The sequence below is a fragment of the Cygnus olor genome, chromosome 3 (genome assembly GCF_009769625.2).
Source record: "Cygnus olor isolate bCygOlo1 chromosome 3, bCygOlo1.pri.v2, whole genome shotgun sequence".
Taxonomy (NCBI): Eukaryota; Metazoa; Chordata; class Aves; order Anseriformes; family Anatidae; genus Cygnus; species Cygnus olor.
The window spans coordinates 68,317,041-68,334,226 of record NC_049171.1 but is presented as its reverse complement, the minus strand read 5'-3'; the positions used below and the strand labels follow the sequence as shown (position 1 = coordinate 68,334,226).

At 41.8% G+C, this 17,186-nt stretch overlaps 1 protein-coding gene across 4 annotated transcripts in view; it reads left to right on the top strand.

Annotated features, from left to right (window-relative positions):
• Nucleotides 1-17,186, top strand: part of AKAP12 (A-kinase anchoring protein 12) — a 42,251-nt gene that overhangs the window by 17,448 nt on the left and 7,617 nt on the right. For 3 of the 4 annotated variants that reach the window (XM_040551270.1, XM_040551273.1, XM_040551274.1), the window contains 3 exons: nt 3,465-7,258; nt 8,016-9,944; nt 10,547-12,966. In XM_040551270.1, coding sequence (XP_040407204.1) covers nt 3,465-7,258; nt 8,016-9,944; nt 10,547-10,555 — 5,732 coding nt within the window. In that variant the 3' untranslated portion in view covers nt 10,556-12,966. Of the gene's footprint in view, nt 1-3,464; nt 7,259-8,015; nt 9,945-10,546; nt 12,967-17,186 lie in introns of those variants that run through there. The other variant, XM_040551272.1, reaches the window with a different exon arrangement.

The window sequence follows — 17,186 nt, the reverse complement described above, 5'->3', positions numbered from 1 at the left end:
AAAATATAAGAATTCACTTTTCTTTAGGTCTTTTTTTTTTTTTTTTTTTTTTTACCTTTTGCAGTTTCTTTAATAAAGTATTGCAAGGCGGCATGTTTGCTGGACCCGCAAGGGAGATCTACTTGCTGTCAACCTACTTTAAGAGTTTTTAAAAGTTTACTCCTGTGCCTCTAAACTTCTGTGTCCTCTTTATTCTTCTGATTCCATTTGCCATCTTACTATATACTCACTGGACCTGCAGCTTTTGTAGTAGTTTTTTTAGCTCTTTTTGCCTGCAAAGCTTTTAACAGATATCTAGTCTTTGTCCTAGTATGTTATTCTATTTGTAAATTAATGCATTCATAAGCAAAACTCCTGACTGCTTATCATGAGTATGAAGAGATGCCTTCATAAACTAGTCTTATGCCTTATCTCGTTCTTCAGAAATAACTCACTCATTCACATTCTGTATCATTCCCCTCTTACAGTAAACCAGTTTACATGTAAACCTCTGAAACTCCTCTTAAACATTAAACTTGTGTTCTAGGAATTAACAAAAGGAAAACAAAAAGAAATGCAGCCTAAACTGCAACTATAAACTGTTTTTTGAAACTTTTTTTTTTTTTCCAAAATAGTAAATATGCCTTCCCCAGGAGTGCTTGCAAGAGGAGAGGAGAACCCTTACAAAGATGTCTTTGCTCAGCAGTTGCCTACAGTGATCCATGACTGCCTTTTTACCTCTCCTCTACCCCTGCTGCCTTTTCTGCTTCTCCTCTGTCCCGCATAGAGCCAGCATTCCTGGCTGGCTCGCAGCCCTGGTTTTTGCTCTACCTTTATCTGAGTCATGTCAGATGGAGACAGAGCGTCCCAGATGTGAGAGGAAGCGTGCTGGCATTAGTGCAGGATTGAGGGGTAACAGGAGGGAGGCTCTACAGACCTTTTTTCCATAGGAGATAGTAAGAGGTTTGGTTTATGAACAAGTCTGTATTTAGCATTAAATGACAAGTGTTTAATTTCATAGCTGGTTGACCCAGGGAAAAAACAAACATACAAACAAAAAAAAAACTTGTAACATAGACAAAGGGAAGAAATATCACCAGGAAAAAAAGAGGAATTAATATGTTGCTGTATTGAAAACAGCAGTATGTACAAGCTTTGTTGTCATAGATACATTATATATATAAATATAAACAAATATACATATATGTATATATCTACAGATGCCCCTTTATCTCTCTATATGTGTATCTATATGTGTGTATCTCTAAAGATCTAAAGTATGCCTGTTACTAAATATATTTAAAATGTGATATGTACCCCAGCGTTTGAAGAAATGCCTTTGACTTTATGAATTTCTATTGAGCCATGATAAGCTTCCTGTTAAATTACATGGTTTGATGGCAATGACAATGCACTTCTTTCTGGACCTAAGAATAAGCGAACACAGATAGCAAAGTGGTTCCTTGGCTTTATCATTACGTAGTTCTAGTGTGCAACTCCATAATGTTTGATTCATAAGAGTCCAACAACATTAGGAAAATAAACACAATGTGTTTTCTTCCTTTGTTAACTATCTTAAAATGAAAAGTGAGTTCAAATGTGTTGTTGCTGCTTCGAGCTATGCTTAGAACCTTATTTCCCTTCCCTATCCTGCCAATGACTGAAGTGTTCTTACAGTGAGTTATTTTTGCTTGTGGACTGTACTGATGTTTGCAAGAGGTTTATTACCAATGGAGTAATAATCCTTGCTTCTTCAAATATATATATTTTTCTTCTTACCTGGCTCAGGCACAGATTACTCAATTTGAACATTTCTATCATTGTTTGAAAAGTTCAGGGAGCTAGGGTGTTATCAGAGGTCAGACTTCTAAGAGAATTAAGAGTTAACAATTAAAGTAAGTAATTTTAAACAGCTAGATAAGGAGGAAAGAAAAAAAGCTTTGCTTATGTCAATTGAGTAGTAACAACCAGTAGGCTGCTGATAGTGAATATAAACATAATTTGCCCTCTACGTAGCTATTAGAAGCCAATGTACTTGTAGATTTAGTTTTACTTGTTATTTAGTTGTGTTTCAGCCTTACCCTATGGCATGTTGTGTATACTCTTATAAAGATGCAGTTCTTTCTAAAGAAGTCGTAAGCAAACAGAGGCAGGGAAGCATCTAAACTGGAAGGGACTTCTGGAGCTCAGCTGGTCCAGGCCCTGGCAAAGGAAGGCTTACTGCAGTTAGATCCAACTTGAAGATGGTTCGGATAAAAACAAGTTCACTTTTGGGAATGCACTGATGCATGTACTTTTGAAAGCTGTCTCCTGCATGCCCTTGGGCATCAAAGTAACACGTATACAACTTAAAGATGAGGGCATTGCCTTCTCCCAAGATGTTGCCACTTAACATTGGATTATTTTTTTTTGTCCAAAATTCTTTCAAAAAAATGTTAAACTTGCATTTAGGCTTATTACAATAATTTGTTAATAATTTGTAAGAACACGTTACTTTTCTGGGGGTATGTACAGCTTACAGTTTTGTGCTTTAAAATGGATGTGTGCTGGCTTTTTAACTGCTCTATTTCAGGGGGATTAATTTATATGCTAGTCTGTGAATTTAGGCAGCTCATGGCTAGAGGGAGTGATAATGCTTAAATTCTCCCAGCAAGACTGAGAGGCTGGCTGCCAGTGTCCTGAAGGAGAAACTCAAACAGCGCTCAAGAAAGTGGCAATGCAAACACAGATGTGTGAGAACTGGAGGGTAGAATTTTACCTGCTTGTGTAGTAACAACTTTGTTATTTTCAGGCAGTGTGGAATTGCTGTGGATGAGGTTTCTGTCTGGCAATTGCGGTGATGTGATGTATGGGAGAAATCCAAGATTCACCATCTTTAAAACCAATATGTTGTAATGTAACTGTTCTGGGCTTTACAAGTTTTTCAGAAAAATAGGGAATTTCCCATGGGCATTTTAACATCTTACCATTCTTTTGGGACAGAGCTGTAAAATGAGCTTTCATTTTCTTGTTGTAATTTTAAGTCAACATTTCTCCACCGCTCCCACCCCTCTAGGTTTCCTTCTACCTGGAAAGGATTCTGAGCTTTACTTCAGAAATAATTGCACATGTTGTTCTTTACGTTCTTCGAGTATTGATTGGAGAGAAATTAATTTTTTGCCTCTTAAGTTTGTGTTAAATTCCGAAAGAAGAAAAATACTGCAAAAGAGAGAAAGAGAATAAGTTCTAAAGGTGCATTTGCAAATAAACTTTTAAAGGATATATGCAATGAAGTGAGAAAGGAATCTTAGATCTTAGATCAAAAAAACTAGCCCTTAAAAATTTTAACAGAGGATCACAGATAATGGAACATGTATGTTTAGGAAAGCTTGATAAAACTGTAGAAAAATAGCATATATATGTACCTAAAGGTATAATATAGCATTAAATCAAGAAGGAGATTAACTTTTTTTTTCCATTTTTTCCTTTTTTTTTTTTTTAAACAGTTGAACAAACAGAACATTCCGGTGTAATTCTGAAGGAAGACACCCAAACTATGGAGGCAAGTCCATCTGACTCAAGCACCAAAGATGGTGTAGACGCTGAGAAAGAGGATACTCATATAGTTAAACAGTTGCCATCTTTGGAAGAAGATGCAGAAGACCTTGAACAAGCATCTGAGCCACCGTCATATGATCTGGGCTTTAAAAAGGTTTTTAAATTTGTTGGATTCAGATTCACAGTGAAGAAAGAGAAGACAGGAAAATCAGAACCAGTTCAGCTGCTTACTGTAAAAAAGGAAACACAAGTCACTGAAGGAGCTGATGATCAAAAAGAAGTCAGCTCAGAAGAAACAGTGATGCCTGAAGATGCACCCTCTGCAGAAGACAATGCCAAAGATGCACTGATAAATGAAAAAACGGAAGATGAATCTCCTAAAACACCAGAAGCAAATGAGATTAGTTCTCAGTCATCTGCTTTAGCCAATGATACTGCATCACCATTAAGAAAATTTTTTTCTCAGGGATTGGCTGGATTTAGAAAAAAGAAGAGTTTTAGGAAGCCCAAAGAAGATGAACAACCATCTCCTACAAAAGAAGAAGAGCAAGAAAAAGAGGGGGCAACATTAACAACTGAAACCAGCAAAAAGGAGAAATCTGAGTCTGAGAAGCAAGTTGAAGAGAAGAGTGTGACAGCAGTAACCATTGAAACACACGAGAAGGAACAAACAGAAGATGAAAAGCAAGAGTCTAAGACTGAAACAGCCATAGGAGTTGATGCAAGTGAGAAGGAAAAGCTACTAGAGCATGATGAGCAGGATGTAGTGACAACTGTTGCTACAGCAAGTGCAGAGGAGGAAAAAGCTGAAGATGATCAAGAAGGTAAATTGGTAGAAGTCACAGAAAATATTGGTAAAAAGGAAGAAAAAACTGAAGAAGGAGAGACAGAAAGTGAAGTGACAGAGAAACCACTAATAACAATCCCTGTAATCACAGACAGTGTGAATGGAGAATTGAAGGCATCCTCGGAAGTCCTACCTGTAGGAGAAAATCTGGAGTCAACAGAGAAGTGTGAAATAAGTGACAGAACTGAAATATCCTCTGAAGAGAAACTTGAAGCAGGATCTTCATTGGCAACTGAAATCTCTAGTGAAGAGTTTAAAAAGTCTGAAGAAATAGAAGGAGGTAAACCTGTGCCACTGGTGAAAGAAATGCTTGATGAAAAATCAGAGAAAGCAGAATTGAAAATTTCACCCACAACAGATGATGTCACTGAAAAGTTAGAGGCACAAGGAGAAGCTCATGATAAAACCACAGAGAAGGCGGCAAGCAAAGGACACGAGGCAGAACTGACTCTGGAGGCTGCTGGATCAAAGTCTTTTTCTACTTCTGAACAGTCATTTGATACCATGGATGATCAACGATCAGTCAAACCCACTGATGAAGGGCTACAAGGCAAAATTGGTGTAGTTATGACTGATAGTACCAAACCAGGTGAAATAACCACAGAAATAACTCCTGAAGAAGCAGCAGGAAAGAGGCCTCCAGAGGGTATCACAAATGAAGCTGAACTGTTCTCTTCTCAAGAAAAAAATAAACTACAAGGCAGTCCTTTAAAGAAACTCTTTACGGGTACTGGGTTAAAAAAACTGTCTGGAAAGAAGCATAAAGGCAAAAGAGAAGAATCTAAGTTAGGGGAACAGGGAGAACTAACTCAACAGTTATCAGATTCCCCAGATAGCCCGGAAGAACAAAAGGTGGAGAGTTCTGCTTCTTCTCCTGAGGAGCTGAATGAAATTCCTTCTTTGGAAAAATCCGTAGATGGAATGCAGGTCTCTGAAAATGAAGATGCTGCAGTTTCAGATGTGGAGAGAAAAAGAGAAAGTGTTACTCCATGGGCATCATTTAAAAAGATGGTGACTCCCAAGAAACGTGTCAGAAGACCTTCTGAAAGTGACAAAGAAGAAGAAATTGATAAGACAAAAAGTGCTGCAGTGTCTGCAACTGAAAATGCAGCTGAAGAAAATCAGGTAGAGTTAAAAGAAAATGGGATGGACCAGAAAACAGAGAAAGTCACAGAAGAGCCCAAAAGAAAGGTTGACACCTCTGTGTCTTGGGAAGCCTTTATATGTGTAGGTTCTTCAAAGAAAAGAGCCAGGAAATCATCATCATCTGATGAAGAAGCTGAGCATAAATTTGGTCAAGACGGCCAAAAAATAGAAGAATCTGGACAGAGCAAAGAAACAGCAACAGATGTAATTCTTACTAGTTCTCAGGAGAGTGATCAAGGACAAGGGAATTCCTCTCCAGAACAAGCTGGAAGCCCATCTGAAGGCGAAGGTATTTCAACATGGGAGTCATTTAAAAGGTTAGTCACTCCAAGAAGGAAATCCAAAACCAGAATGGAAGAGAGAACTGAAGACTCTGTTGTGGGATCTAGCCTGGAACATTCAACATCGGATGGTGAGCCTGGAAAAGATGAATCATGGGTTCCATTTAGAAAACTTATGCCTGGCCGTAGGAAGAAAAAGTCAGATGGAAAGCCAGAACCAACTCATCTTAAACAAGCAAGAGAAGACATGGCAGAAACAACTGAGGAAGATTCAGATATTCCAGCTGTTGTTCCTTTGTCTGAATACGAAGCAGCAGAGCAAGAGAAAATTGAAGCCCAGAAAGTGAAAGATGCTGAAGCAATGAAAAAACAAACCTCAGAGGAAGAAGGAGCAGAAAAATTAGAAGACACCCTAGGAGTTAAGCAACCCAGTGAAGGGCTGGTACATGCAGTCACTGTTACTGTTGTGGAAGGGGAAAGAGCCGTTACCAGTATTGAAGAAAGGTCACCATCGTGGATATCTGCTGCTCTGACAGAGTGCATTGAGCAGGCAGAAGAGGAAGAGAAAGAAACTGAGAAAGCATTTGAATCAGAAGTTGTTGTAGAACAAGCAGTGGTAGTTGCTAAGACAGGGCCAGAGATGAGAAAGGATCTAAGTGATGATACCGCAGCAAGTGAGTTAGCGTTAACCTCAGAGGCAGTGACGGCTCTGGAGGAGACAACTGAAGCTTCCTGTGCTGAGGAAACAATGGAAGTATCCTGTGCTGAGGAGACAACTGAGATGGTTTCTGCTGTTTCACAGTTGTTAGAAACCCCAGATACTACAGAAGAAGTTACACCAGTACAAGAAGTAGAAGCCACTGAACAAAATTTGAAAGAATTAGAGAAGCAGACGCAAAAAGTTCTTCACGAAGTTGCTGAAAGAGTAAAATCGTCAGAAGTAGCACAGCTGGTTAGTGAAAGAACCATGACACCAACTGTAGTTACAAAAGTGCAAGAAATTGAGTCAGAAGTGAAAGATGATGCTAAAGATGGGAAAGTTGCAGGTCAGGAAACAGTTTTGCTTGATCAGTCCTTGAAAAGAGCAGAACACACAGAGGATGATGTCCAGCCCATGGAAAGTGCAGAGAGCATTCAGGGCAGAGATAAAATTGAAGAGAGAGGACATGAACGTTCAGAAAGAAGTGAAATATCTGCTGCAATGAAAGAAAGTACAGAAGGATATGAAAATGTGGATGTATTGAGAGATGAAAGGCAGTGGCAGGCATGTGAAGAAGTTGTAGAAGACCAAGAAATATCTGAAATGCAGAGGACAGTTGAGGAACCTTCATCACAAGACAGCAAAACAGTCACTCCCGAGGAAGAGCCATTAGCAAAGCAGGAGCCTTCAGAACAAGAGAAACTGCCACTAACAGAGTTAACAGTGGATGAGATGAGAGACGAATGTATTCCAGAAGTCCAGGCTGCAGTAAGTATTACATGAGATACAAAGGTTGATCTGTCAAAGGAAAAATCAGCAAGTGTTAACTACTATACTTGACTTAGAGCCAGGTTGTGGCAATAGTCCTGTCAAAGACCTTCCTTGTGCAGTATGAGGCACCTGAAGTTCGTTTTTAGTGAGACAGACAAATAGATGTCCAGAAGGAGCAGCCACTGATGCTCATGTGCAGAGTGATGTGGATGCAATGACTGCAGAAAGGGGGTGGGAGATGGTGTGCATGGATCAGAAGGTGCTGAAAACAATTGCCACTGGGGCTCCTGCACAGCACACTGTGACTGAAGATATTATATGAAAACATACGATGCAGCTGTGATCCATGTGATACCGTACATAGCAGGTGGTATCTTCAGTCATAAGCAGAGATACAGTTGTAGCTGAGACACTTCTGCAAAGGGAGGAAAAGAAATGACACCACTATCTCCATCTGTGTGCAGGAGTTATTGTGACTGATGTGTTCCTATCTTCTTACCTATGTCTCCACCATCTTTCCGGCTGTCTTGGTTTCAAGTGCTGTCAGCTGTCCCTTGCTTTAGGCTGTCCTTTGTTTCCTGAGCTGTGTCCCGACACACTGGATGTGCTGGGATCTTTGTGACCTGCTAATCTCAGTGTCCTTCTTATAACATTCCTCTCCTCCTGGTCACATCGTCTGGTGCTTTCACCCAGAACATTCTCAGTCTCTCCCTGCTTGTACCCTTCTTTAAGGATCTGTTACAATTCTCCACAGGTGCAGAGCAAGACCGAAGATGAAACCTCTGCCTTGGGGCTTCCAGGTGAAGAGCCTGTGAAGCTTGAAGGAGAGGGCGAAACTCTCACCACAGGACCAGTGTGCACAGAAGCGGTTGTCGCTGTGGTCCCTGTTGAACCTGAAAGACAAGACAAAATTCCTGAGTTAGACTCACAAGAGCAAACTTGTACTGAAAGAGTTCTGAGCAAGGCACCTGCCCAGGGAGAGGAAGAAGATGCTGCGCTCCTTGGAGTAAAAAGCACAGAAGTCATTGCTACTGAGGTCCCGACGCAGAATGAGGTAGAAACCTGTGCCCTTATCTCTGAAATCACAGCCTCAGAAGCAGCAGAAGCTGCTGAGCAGAGTGTGAGGGATGGGGATGGTAGGCAGTTTGTGGCAAAAGATCCTGTCCCCATCCTAGAGCCAAAATGCATAGAAACAACTGAAACCCTCTTCCAGAGTGATGAAACCAAAGGTGGCAAAATAGAAGATGCCGTGCTCAAAACTGAAACACACTCATCAAGCGACAAGGCTCTCACTGAGGCCATGCCCCAGACTGAAGGAGACAGCATATCTAATGCAGCATCAGCATGCCTAGGTATCACTGAAAATGGAAGCACTGCCCTCACTGACGTAAGTCCTAAGACAAGTGAAACGCTAAGCAGCTTAGTTGAAGAAAGGACTGCAGAAACAGAACAAGAACTTGTAGAAACCTCGAACTATCAAGGCTTTCAGAAAGAAGAAAGCATAAACGGGCAGTTGATGGAAGGAGCCAAAGAAGTGTTTGAATCTGGAGAACAGGAAGCAGTGAGGGGTGATGAATGTTGTTCAACAGCTGTCCAGCAAGAAGTTTTAACTGCGCAGGAGGAGGGCCCCGACTCAGCCTTCCTATTAGCTGAGAGCTTGGAGGCTCAGAAAATGCCTGTGCCTGTAGCAGCTGCAGCAGTTGAAGAGCATGTCGTGGCAGAAACCGTCACGCCCACAGACACAACAGCCGAAACTGCAGAGCCTTTGGCAACCACACCAGAGCAAATGGTTTCTGATAAGGTCCCATTTACCACCATTGACTCTTCAGGCAGTGAAACTGCAGAGCCTGGTAGGGCAGAAGCACCCCAGCCTCAAGTAAGTCCCGCTTACATGAATGGAGTACCAGAGAGTCCCCAGAGCACGGGACTACCCGAACAGCCTGCTGCTCCTTTAAGTGATGGTCTCTCCCTCACCCACACAGAATTTGAGGCGGATGTTGTTCCTTCTGGGACTATAGAGTCCCAGAGTACAAAAATTGTACTGAATGTCATCCAGACGGCCGTTAACAAACTTGCAGAAACAGAAGAGGCCTTTGAGTCAGAGCAGCACATTAAGACCATAGGGAAAAGCCCATCAGGTACAATTATACCTGAACTTCTGGAAAACATGCGTGTGGATCACCAACTCCTGGTAGAAAAGGAAGAGATATCAAGTATGGAACAAGAGCTCCAGCAATCCAAAGTAGAGAAACATGCTACATTAATAGAGTCTGCAGAAATTCATGCAACCGTAGGAAAAACAAAAGACATGCTGTTAACTTGTGAGGTGCTGGAAGATGGACAAAGTCAGAGTTCTCTAAGTATTGTGCCTACCCCTGAAGACATTTCAAGGGAAAGTGTAAGACTTCAGAAATCAGCGTTAGAGCTAAGTACTTCAGAAGACTCAACCAAAGACCCTCTAGATGTACACCCACTAAAACTGAAGGAAAAGGAGATTGGGCAGGTTACAGAAATCTCAGACCAACATATAGGTCAGCAAACGTGTGCAGAAAGGGAGGAAGAACAATGTCACCTACCGGTGGAGGACGGGAAGATGCAGACGTGGCAGGATGATGGTTGCCAAGAAGGCACGTCTTGTGATGGTACACAAAGTCAGAACTCCTTGGCTCCCGAGGCCTTGAATGTAAGTAGCAATTTTAGCCAGCAATTTCTTTTTCTCCCCAAAGTAGATTTTGCACTCTCTACAACTGTTGTCTCTCTCCTCTCTCTCTTTTTTTCTTAATTCCGGTGAAAGACAAGTGCTCCCCATTTCAACCAACAGGCCACAGATTTCCCTACTCTGACTACTCTACACCTTGTTTTCTGTACAGCTGTGCTCACATTAAAGGCCTTTGTCTTGACCTGTGGTTTAGGGTGATATTTCTGGGAGGTAGAACATGTAGTTTCCAGTTTTCCAAGATACGTTAAACACATGCCATAAAGATGTGTATAAGATTTAATCCACAGACTTTTTTTTTTTAATTTATCGTAAAGGAGGTGAGTGTTGCCTTCCATGGTAAACTTGAAGTGCCTCATTCCCAAAGCTCTTTATACTTCAGTGAAATCCAAATCAGAAAAGGTGATAGGTATAGTCTCTCTCTTAGCTATTTACTGTTCTTGCTTAACAAGGCCACATGACTGTCTTTAAATCCATTTCTAAAGCTGCTTGGGAAAGATAATAAGGTGTTTTTGAGAGAGTAAGTTGTCATTAATACTTTGTTTTTTGTACTGTCTTCTTACTTTCAGATGCGCTAAGTATCCACGTGGCATTTGGAGAGATGCTGGTCCTAGAGAACAACTGACAATCCTGTGACAGAACCAGGAGCTTAATTCACTACCCTTTATTCTTGGATGTTAACATTTGCTCTTTTGAAGACTTCACGTTTTTTGTCATTGCCATTAAAAAACAATGCCTTTACTGTTGGGTATATCTACATGTGTTCCATTCAAAGGTCATTTGCCTCTGCCCAAAATATCCCATTTAGACTGGAAATGCACAACCGAGTGAATGGACAGACCACTAAAATTTGTGCCACAGTTATTACCGTCCCCTCACTTAACGTGTCCTGTCTGTGCCCTGACTTCTTGAATCCCTTCATTCATCCCAAAATCCCCTACCTCCTTTCTGCAGTCTCCCTTACCCCAAAACATCTTCCGTAGCTGCCTTGATCTGACCTACGAGTGGCCACAGCTGCTGCTCAACTTCTGTGCTGAGGGGAAAGAGGAGAGCTGGCTGACTGAGAACACATGAGACTTCTGGCTGACTAGCAGACATGTCTAGCAAACAGCAGGAACTGGATCACGCACAAATCCTTGAGCAAGATGCTCAAGATTTCTGCCTTTCAGTCCCATTCAGGTATCTCCATCCATCCTTCAGTTGTGTTTGTGCAGGCCTGATTTAGTCAGAAATTACTTCTACAGTGTAGCTTGAAAGGAGATTGAGAATGCTCTTTTTCTGTTGTTCAAGACTTCAGGTTTCAGGACTGGACTGTAATGTGTTTAATATTTATATGTATGTCTTAAACCCAGTTCTGATTTTATTGTAGAGCTATGATACTTCTGTACCGTTTAGGCGTACCCTTAAAGGAATTTTGTAGAGTAGCCTGGAGAGGAAATTGATACTGGTGGAGTGGAATTTGATAACATGTAGTTTCCTATTTATTGTTCCAGGTTTTTCCCTTTGTAAAATCTCTCCAAAACTTGGCTGTCATGCTTTGAATATTTATATGTATATCCTAAGCCCAGTTCCGATTTTAATGTAGAACTATGGTATTTCTAAAGACAAAAGGAGAGCCCTGACCTGTGTCAGATCCAACTGTGTTGACCAACGTCACTTCAACTTGCAGTCCTCCCAGGTTTCTGAGAACCCTCCAGACTTAGTATTTCCCTGCTGTCTTACTCATACAGCAACCCCAGCTGTACCACAACACCCAAATCACACTCTGCTCAGTCCTGGTCATTGCCCCATTCATCCCCAAACCTTTACCTCCACCCACACCATCTAACGTCCAGGCAGGTAATGAATTCTGCTTTGGATTGCAAAAGACAGAAGTTTGGGGTGCTGAGGTCCTGGGATGTCCGTCCCTAACAGCAGTAGGTCTTCCCTTTTGTTGTTTACATTAAAATCAAACATGGGGTACCAGTCACAGCTCTGATTTCTAAAGTGAAGGTTACAGATTGCACTTTGTGAAACCGATGCCCACCAAGTTGAACAATAGCTCACTATCCTACCTGTATAGTAATTTATTTTAAAAACAACTTTTAGTGTACAAATACTCTTGTTATGGCAGGTGCTTGCCTCTCCTCGGGGCTGCACGTACAGCAAGCAATGCGACTGATTGCACTGGTGTGATTGCACCATCTGGTGCTGCCCTGTGTGGAAGCATCAAAAGATTTTTCCTTACCTCAGAGCAAATTATATAAATATTTAAAGCCAAACAATGTGGTTTCAAACAATCCAGTCTGTCTTTGTCCATTGTTAGTGGCAGCTTTCCCCCTTAGCTTTGGGCAATTCCAACAACTTCTATTGGTTTCCACAGGTTTAAGTTGGCTTGCAAGTTAATCATGCTCTTAATAACACCTCACAAGTGCAAACTTGGCTGAATCTGTACAAATTGTGTACCTATGTACGTTAAGCCATATTGCAATGACTGCAGCAGGTAAAATGAGATAACAATAGCATGACCTGTGTAATCCTGATTCTTATGTTTGTAGCTCCAAAGCTGTTAATAATATGTAAAGTTAATTCTTGTCTGAACCTCATTTAAATAAAGCTAGCTTTATCACAATGTAAATTGTCTGTTGGTAGTAATTGGGCAGGCAAGTGCTTAAACTTGCTTGTTTTCTCCATTAATCCAGGGCCTAGGTAAGCAATGCGACAACCGTAACTATAAAGCAAATACAAAAGCTTCTTGTAACTGACAGCTAAGAATATATATTGCACCTGAACCCATGCTAACGGTGCAAGGAGCATGACTCCGTCTAAATATCCTACTTTGTTCCAGCATATTGCTTTGGCCTCTGAAACTCTCATTTGAGACTGTGACTTCTGGCTTGTGCTTAAAAGCTTGAAGCTTTCTTTAATCCAATGTATTGGGTTACTGAATTTGATTTTGTGTTTTTAACGTAGATTTTCATTGATTAAATAAAATACAACTACAAATTTGTTTTAATGTGTGTATGTGGTTTTTTTTTTCAGCTTGCTTACTGTAAGTTGTTTTGATGGTTGCTTAATCTTCAGAGTTAGATTTGCTCCTGATGATTCATTTGTTGACTGACATTCAGCTTTTGATGTGAATTAATGGAGCTAATTGCAGAATTAAATGGCAACTTGGGTATAAGTTTCTATAAAATATGCATGTACTATTAAGATACTTCAGAAAACTGTGAAGAAAGGAAAAAAAAATCCATTAAATTCAAGATAGATAATAGTATTCAGTGAGCCAGAATGAAAAATCAGTAAATCACGTGCCTTGTATAGACTCACACTTGAACTCATTTTGTAAAAGCTACGTTTGTGTTCTTGTCTCAGCCATGAAGCTGAGACACTAAATTCATTATCAGCAAACACCTGCGCTGGTCACAGTAAATGCAGACACTCAAGTCTTCTGCCCATCCTTGTGCAAGGTTTGTGCATTTATGATATCCTGGTACTTGTTAATATGAAGGTCCCTGAACAAGCATCAGCGTAGGGACTGGCGACCAAGGCACCTGAATCAGCAGGAGGCTGTTTTGTAGGAAATAGCTTGAGTATCCTGCCTGTTAGCTCAAGCTCTGGAAGCAGATCTGGCTCTCCCGTTCAGACCTGGAGCATATGGGAGGCAGCTGTGCTCGCGGAGGAACCTGCACAGCCTGGATACAGCAAGTGCCTGGGGACGGGCCGGCAGCTTGCCAGAAACAGGATGCCTGAGATGGTCGCGTCTGGATGCCGAATGCTGGATGTTTGTCGGTCACACAGCCACGTGGGAGGGGAGCGGGCCTGAGGAGGCTGGCGGCCCTGCAAGGAAAGGTATGGTTTGGTACGAGGAGCAATGAGGAATTGTTGCCCAGTGGGACTGGCAGCACAGCGTGTCAAGTCCTGGCTTCTTGGTGATGGACGAGAAGTGGCAAAAGAAGGGGTGTGAACACATCTAAGATGCTGCTAGCAAGGTGGAAGCTTGGCCACCACAATATTTGTATCTAATTTAGGGCTGAGGGCATTTCTAGTTGGACGCTAAGTTTAGTCTTTACAAAAGAGAGAATGAAAGATAACAGTAAAGAATTCAGGAATGTTCTGATCTACTCATTGTTATGTACAACATAAAAAAAATAAAAAATAAACAGACAAACAAAGCAATCCCACCACCACCACCCCCAGAAATGCCACCAAATTGAAGTGAGTTCCCTTTGTGTGTGCATGGATAGAAAACTAGCTTTACAAGAAATAAAGGTGATCAATAAAACCTAAATGCAGCAGAAGGCCACAGTGTAACTTCTGTGATGAAGACCTGGTTAAAGAATATGCTCATACATACCAGCATAAGTAATAAGAATAATCTGTTCATATCTTTAAAGTTATACTTAGCAATGAATTGAAAATGCTGTGAAGACAGTGATTTCCCTTTCTGCAGGAGGCGGCGGGAGTGGCAGCTTTTAAAATTTGATAAAAACAAGAAATATAAAAGTATCTGGACAACCAATTCTGACCTTTAAAGAATAAAGTTCAGTGTAGCTCTATTTTTCCCCTCATGGCTATTTTCTTGAGTAATAGAAAGGGAGATACTGAGAATGGATAATGGGTTTAGATAAAGGGGTCTGGATAACTGAATAATCTACTGTAGATAAAGGGCATGGACCAAAGTTTAGAAGGTTACATTTGAATTTTAAATGAGTTAGACTGAAATATTAATGATTTTTATGCTTAGAAGAGCTTAAAATAGGCTGTTGAAAGAGGAGTGCTGAGGTTAGCCCATTTTAATGTTCCGGTGAGAAATCTCTGCTTGATTCTGCTGTGAGCTCAAAATGTAACCAAATCATGGGAACAGAGCACCAGTAACAACAACAACAACAAAGATACTCTGATTTTAAGCAAAGAAAATGAAGTAGGGGGAGTAGTAGTGATCACGCATGGAGAATTAACATTTTTCCCCAGGCTGGGAGGAGGTGATTCGTGCTGAAGAAGGGACACCTCTCAGGGAACATGTGTGAAAGGTAACTATCCTACCAGACTCCTTGCCAAAAACCTGGTGAAAGTTTATATGGATAGAAAGGGAACACTGCATTAATTCATGGAAGCAAATCCACTGAGAGATTTCAAATATGCAGAAAGCACACCTGAGTCAGGAAATCCCAAAACTGAGTCTGTGAAAATATAAACATAAAGGGAAGTACCACATACACTCGTCATGTACTTACACCCTGCCTCACGCACCCGCTTAGAGACACTGTCTGTGACAGGATCTAACATTACAGTTGTGCTTTGTAGTATATTGCTATTGCACTCTTACCTGCTGGAGCACTTTGGAATCAACACATGCCTGAAGTTAGCACGAGGCAGAAGAAAATGGGTTGTTTTTCCTGACTCACTGTCCACGTTGCTTGTCACTGAGGCTGTCTGACACTTGTGCTTTCTCCTCCCCTCAGGAGGTAGTTATTTCTGCTCTGCCTCTCGGGAATGGCAATGGCTGCTGGTTGTGCTGCCGTTCAGAGATTGTGCCCAGAAACTGAGGGAGTTAAGTTCTTCTGCTTTGACTTGCCACCTGCCTCCAAACCTTCCTGTCACCAGCATTTCTGGCAGGTTTCTTCTCTCTCTGCCCAAGATATTGCTTAGAGACAGTTTTTGGTCAGAGACACATCGATTTCCCCTATGGGTAAGCCCTCTGTGGTCTGATGAGGATGACAGTAATTGAAGCCCTCCTTAGATGTGTGACTACATCTACCTACCTCTCAGAAGTATCCCATAATCCTGGTAGCAAAACACTACAGCCCTCCATTTACTAGATTATGAACTAATTTTTATCCAGAAAAGCTAGAAGAGCTCTGCATCAGACCATGGCACCTGCTCCTTCCACTGCCAAAGAAGCAGGCAACATAGTCTCTCTGCATCCAACAGGAGTCCTCTTCTCTGCCCCAGTATTCCCTCGAGTGTTCCCTCCAAGTAAATCAGAGAGGAAAGGACATTAATGCTCACACAGCAGCTGAATGTAGACCAACTCTTTAGTAGCTCTGTAATTGAGGATGACTAAGGTACCACATGCACTACAGACATTAAGCACAAGCTGTTCAACAGAGTTCAGAGGATAAGCTTTTTCTTTGCCAGGTGTTTTCAAGACATTACCATTGCTTCTGTAGTAATACTGCTGACACCAGGAGCATCTGTCTCTTCTGCGGCCTCAGATGTAGCAGATTCCTAGTGCCATGTGGGCTGACTACAGCATCCTCTGTTGTTCAAAGATTTGCAATCCTTGTTTTGCACTTTGCCATTTGTTAACAATGCTTAATTAAACCAGGTGTGGAAAAAGGGCATCATATTTTTACTTTGGCAAACAAGAAAGATCTGAGTTCCCTTCATTTACTTTTAACCAAATCTACGGACATCTGTTAGTTATTCGACTAAGGGCAACTCCTAATCATCATAAACACACGGACACAGGGAAAGAGGGAAAATCAGAGAAACAATGATAGGTGGAGGAACCTTGGTAACCTAATCAGTGAAAACCTAATCAGTGATAATTACAGCACACTGAATTGGCTGTTTCCTAAGACCATCCCTGGATGAGACCATTGTCTCAGGTGTGAAACCCACCAGGATGAGTCAACAGGGAAACTCCCCAGAAAACTGCCATCTGAAACTGCTAAGGGACTCACGGGATGCAGGAGGAAGAGCATTTGGGGACTGTATAAAACTGACTACAGGATGCTTGAAGGGGACTGTGGGAAGGGGTTAAGAATTAGGGGGTGTTTAGTGAGAGGAACAAAGGTGGGGAAAGGAAATAACCAAGGTAGACTGGAGAGGAACAACTGTAGGAAAAGGATAGAGGTAAGAAAGGGCTGTTTGAATGTAAAGGTGGCTGATCAGCAGCTTGTCAGACTGAGCCCTGTGCTTAATCAGCACAGTCGATCCCCTACCCTGTGTAAATCTGATTTCTGGCTGCTTTCTGAGTGGCCGTGCTCTCTGCTCTGCACGTGCGGGTGTGAACACAGTGGGCAGGAGCAGAGGTCTGTGTGCCAACAGCTGGGTGAGTTATGACCTTGGGGCTTCTGGGTGCTGCTGCTAGTGACTGGAGCAGGGCAGAGGGCTGGGGGCTGCTGCTGGACAGGCTGAGGGCCCAAAGCCCACAGCAGGAGCAACCCATGTGTTGTGGGGGCCACATTGCAGTAGCAGATTCAAATCCTGATCAGTGGGAGA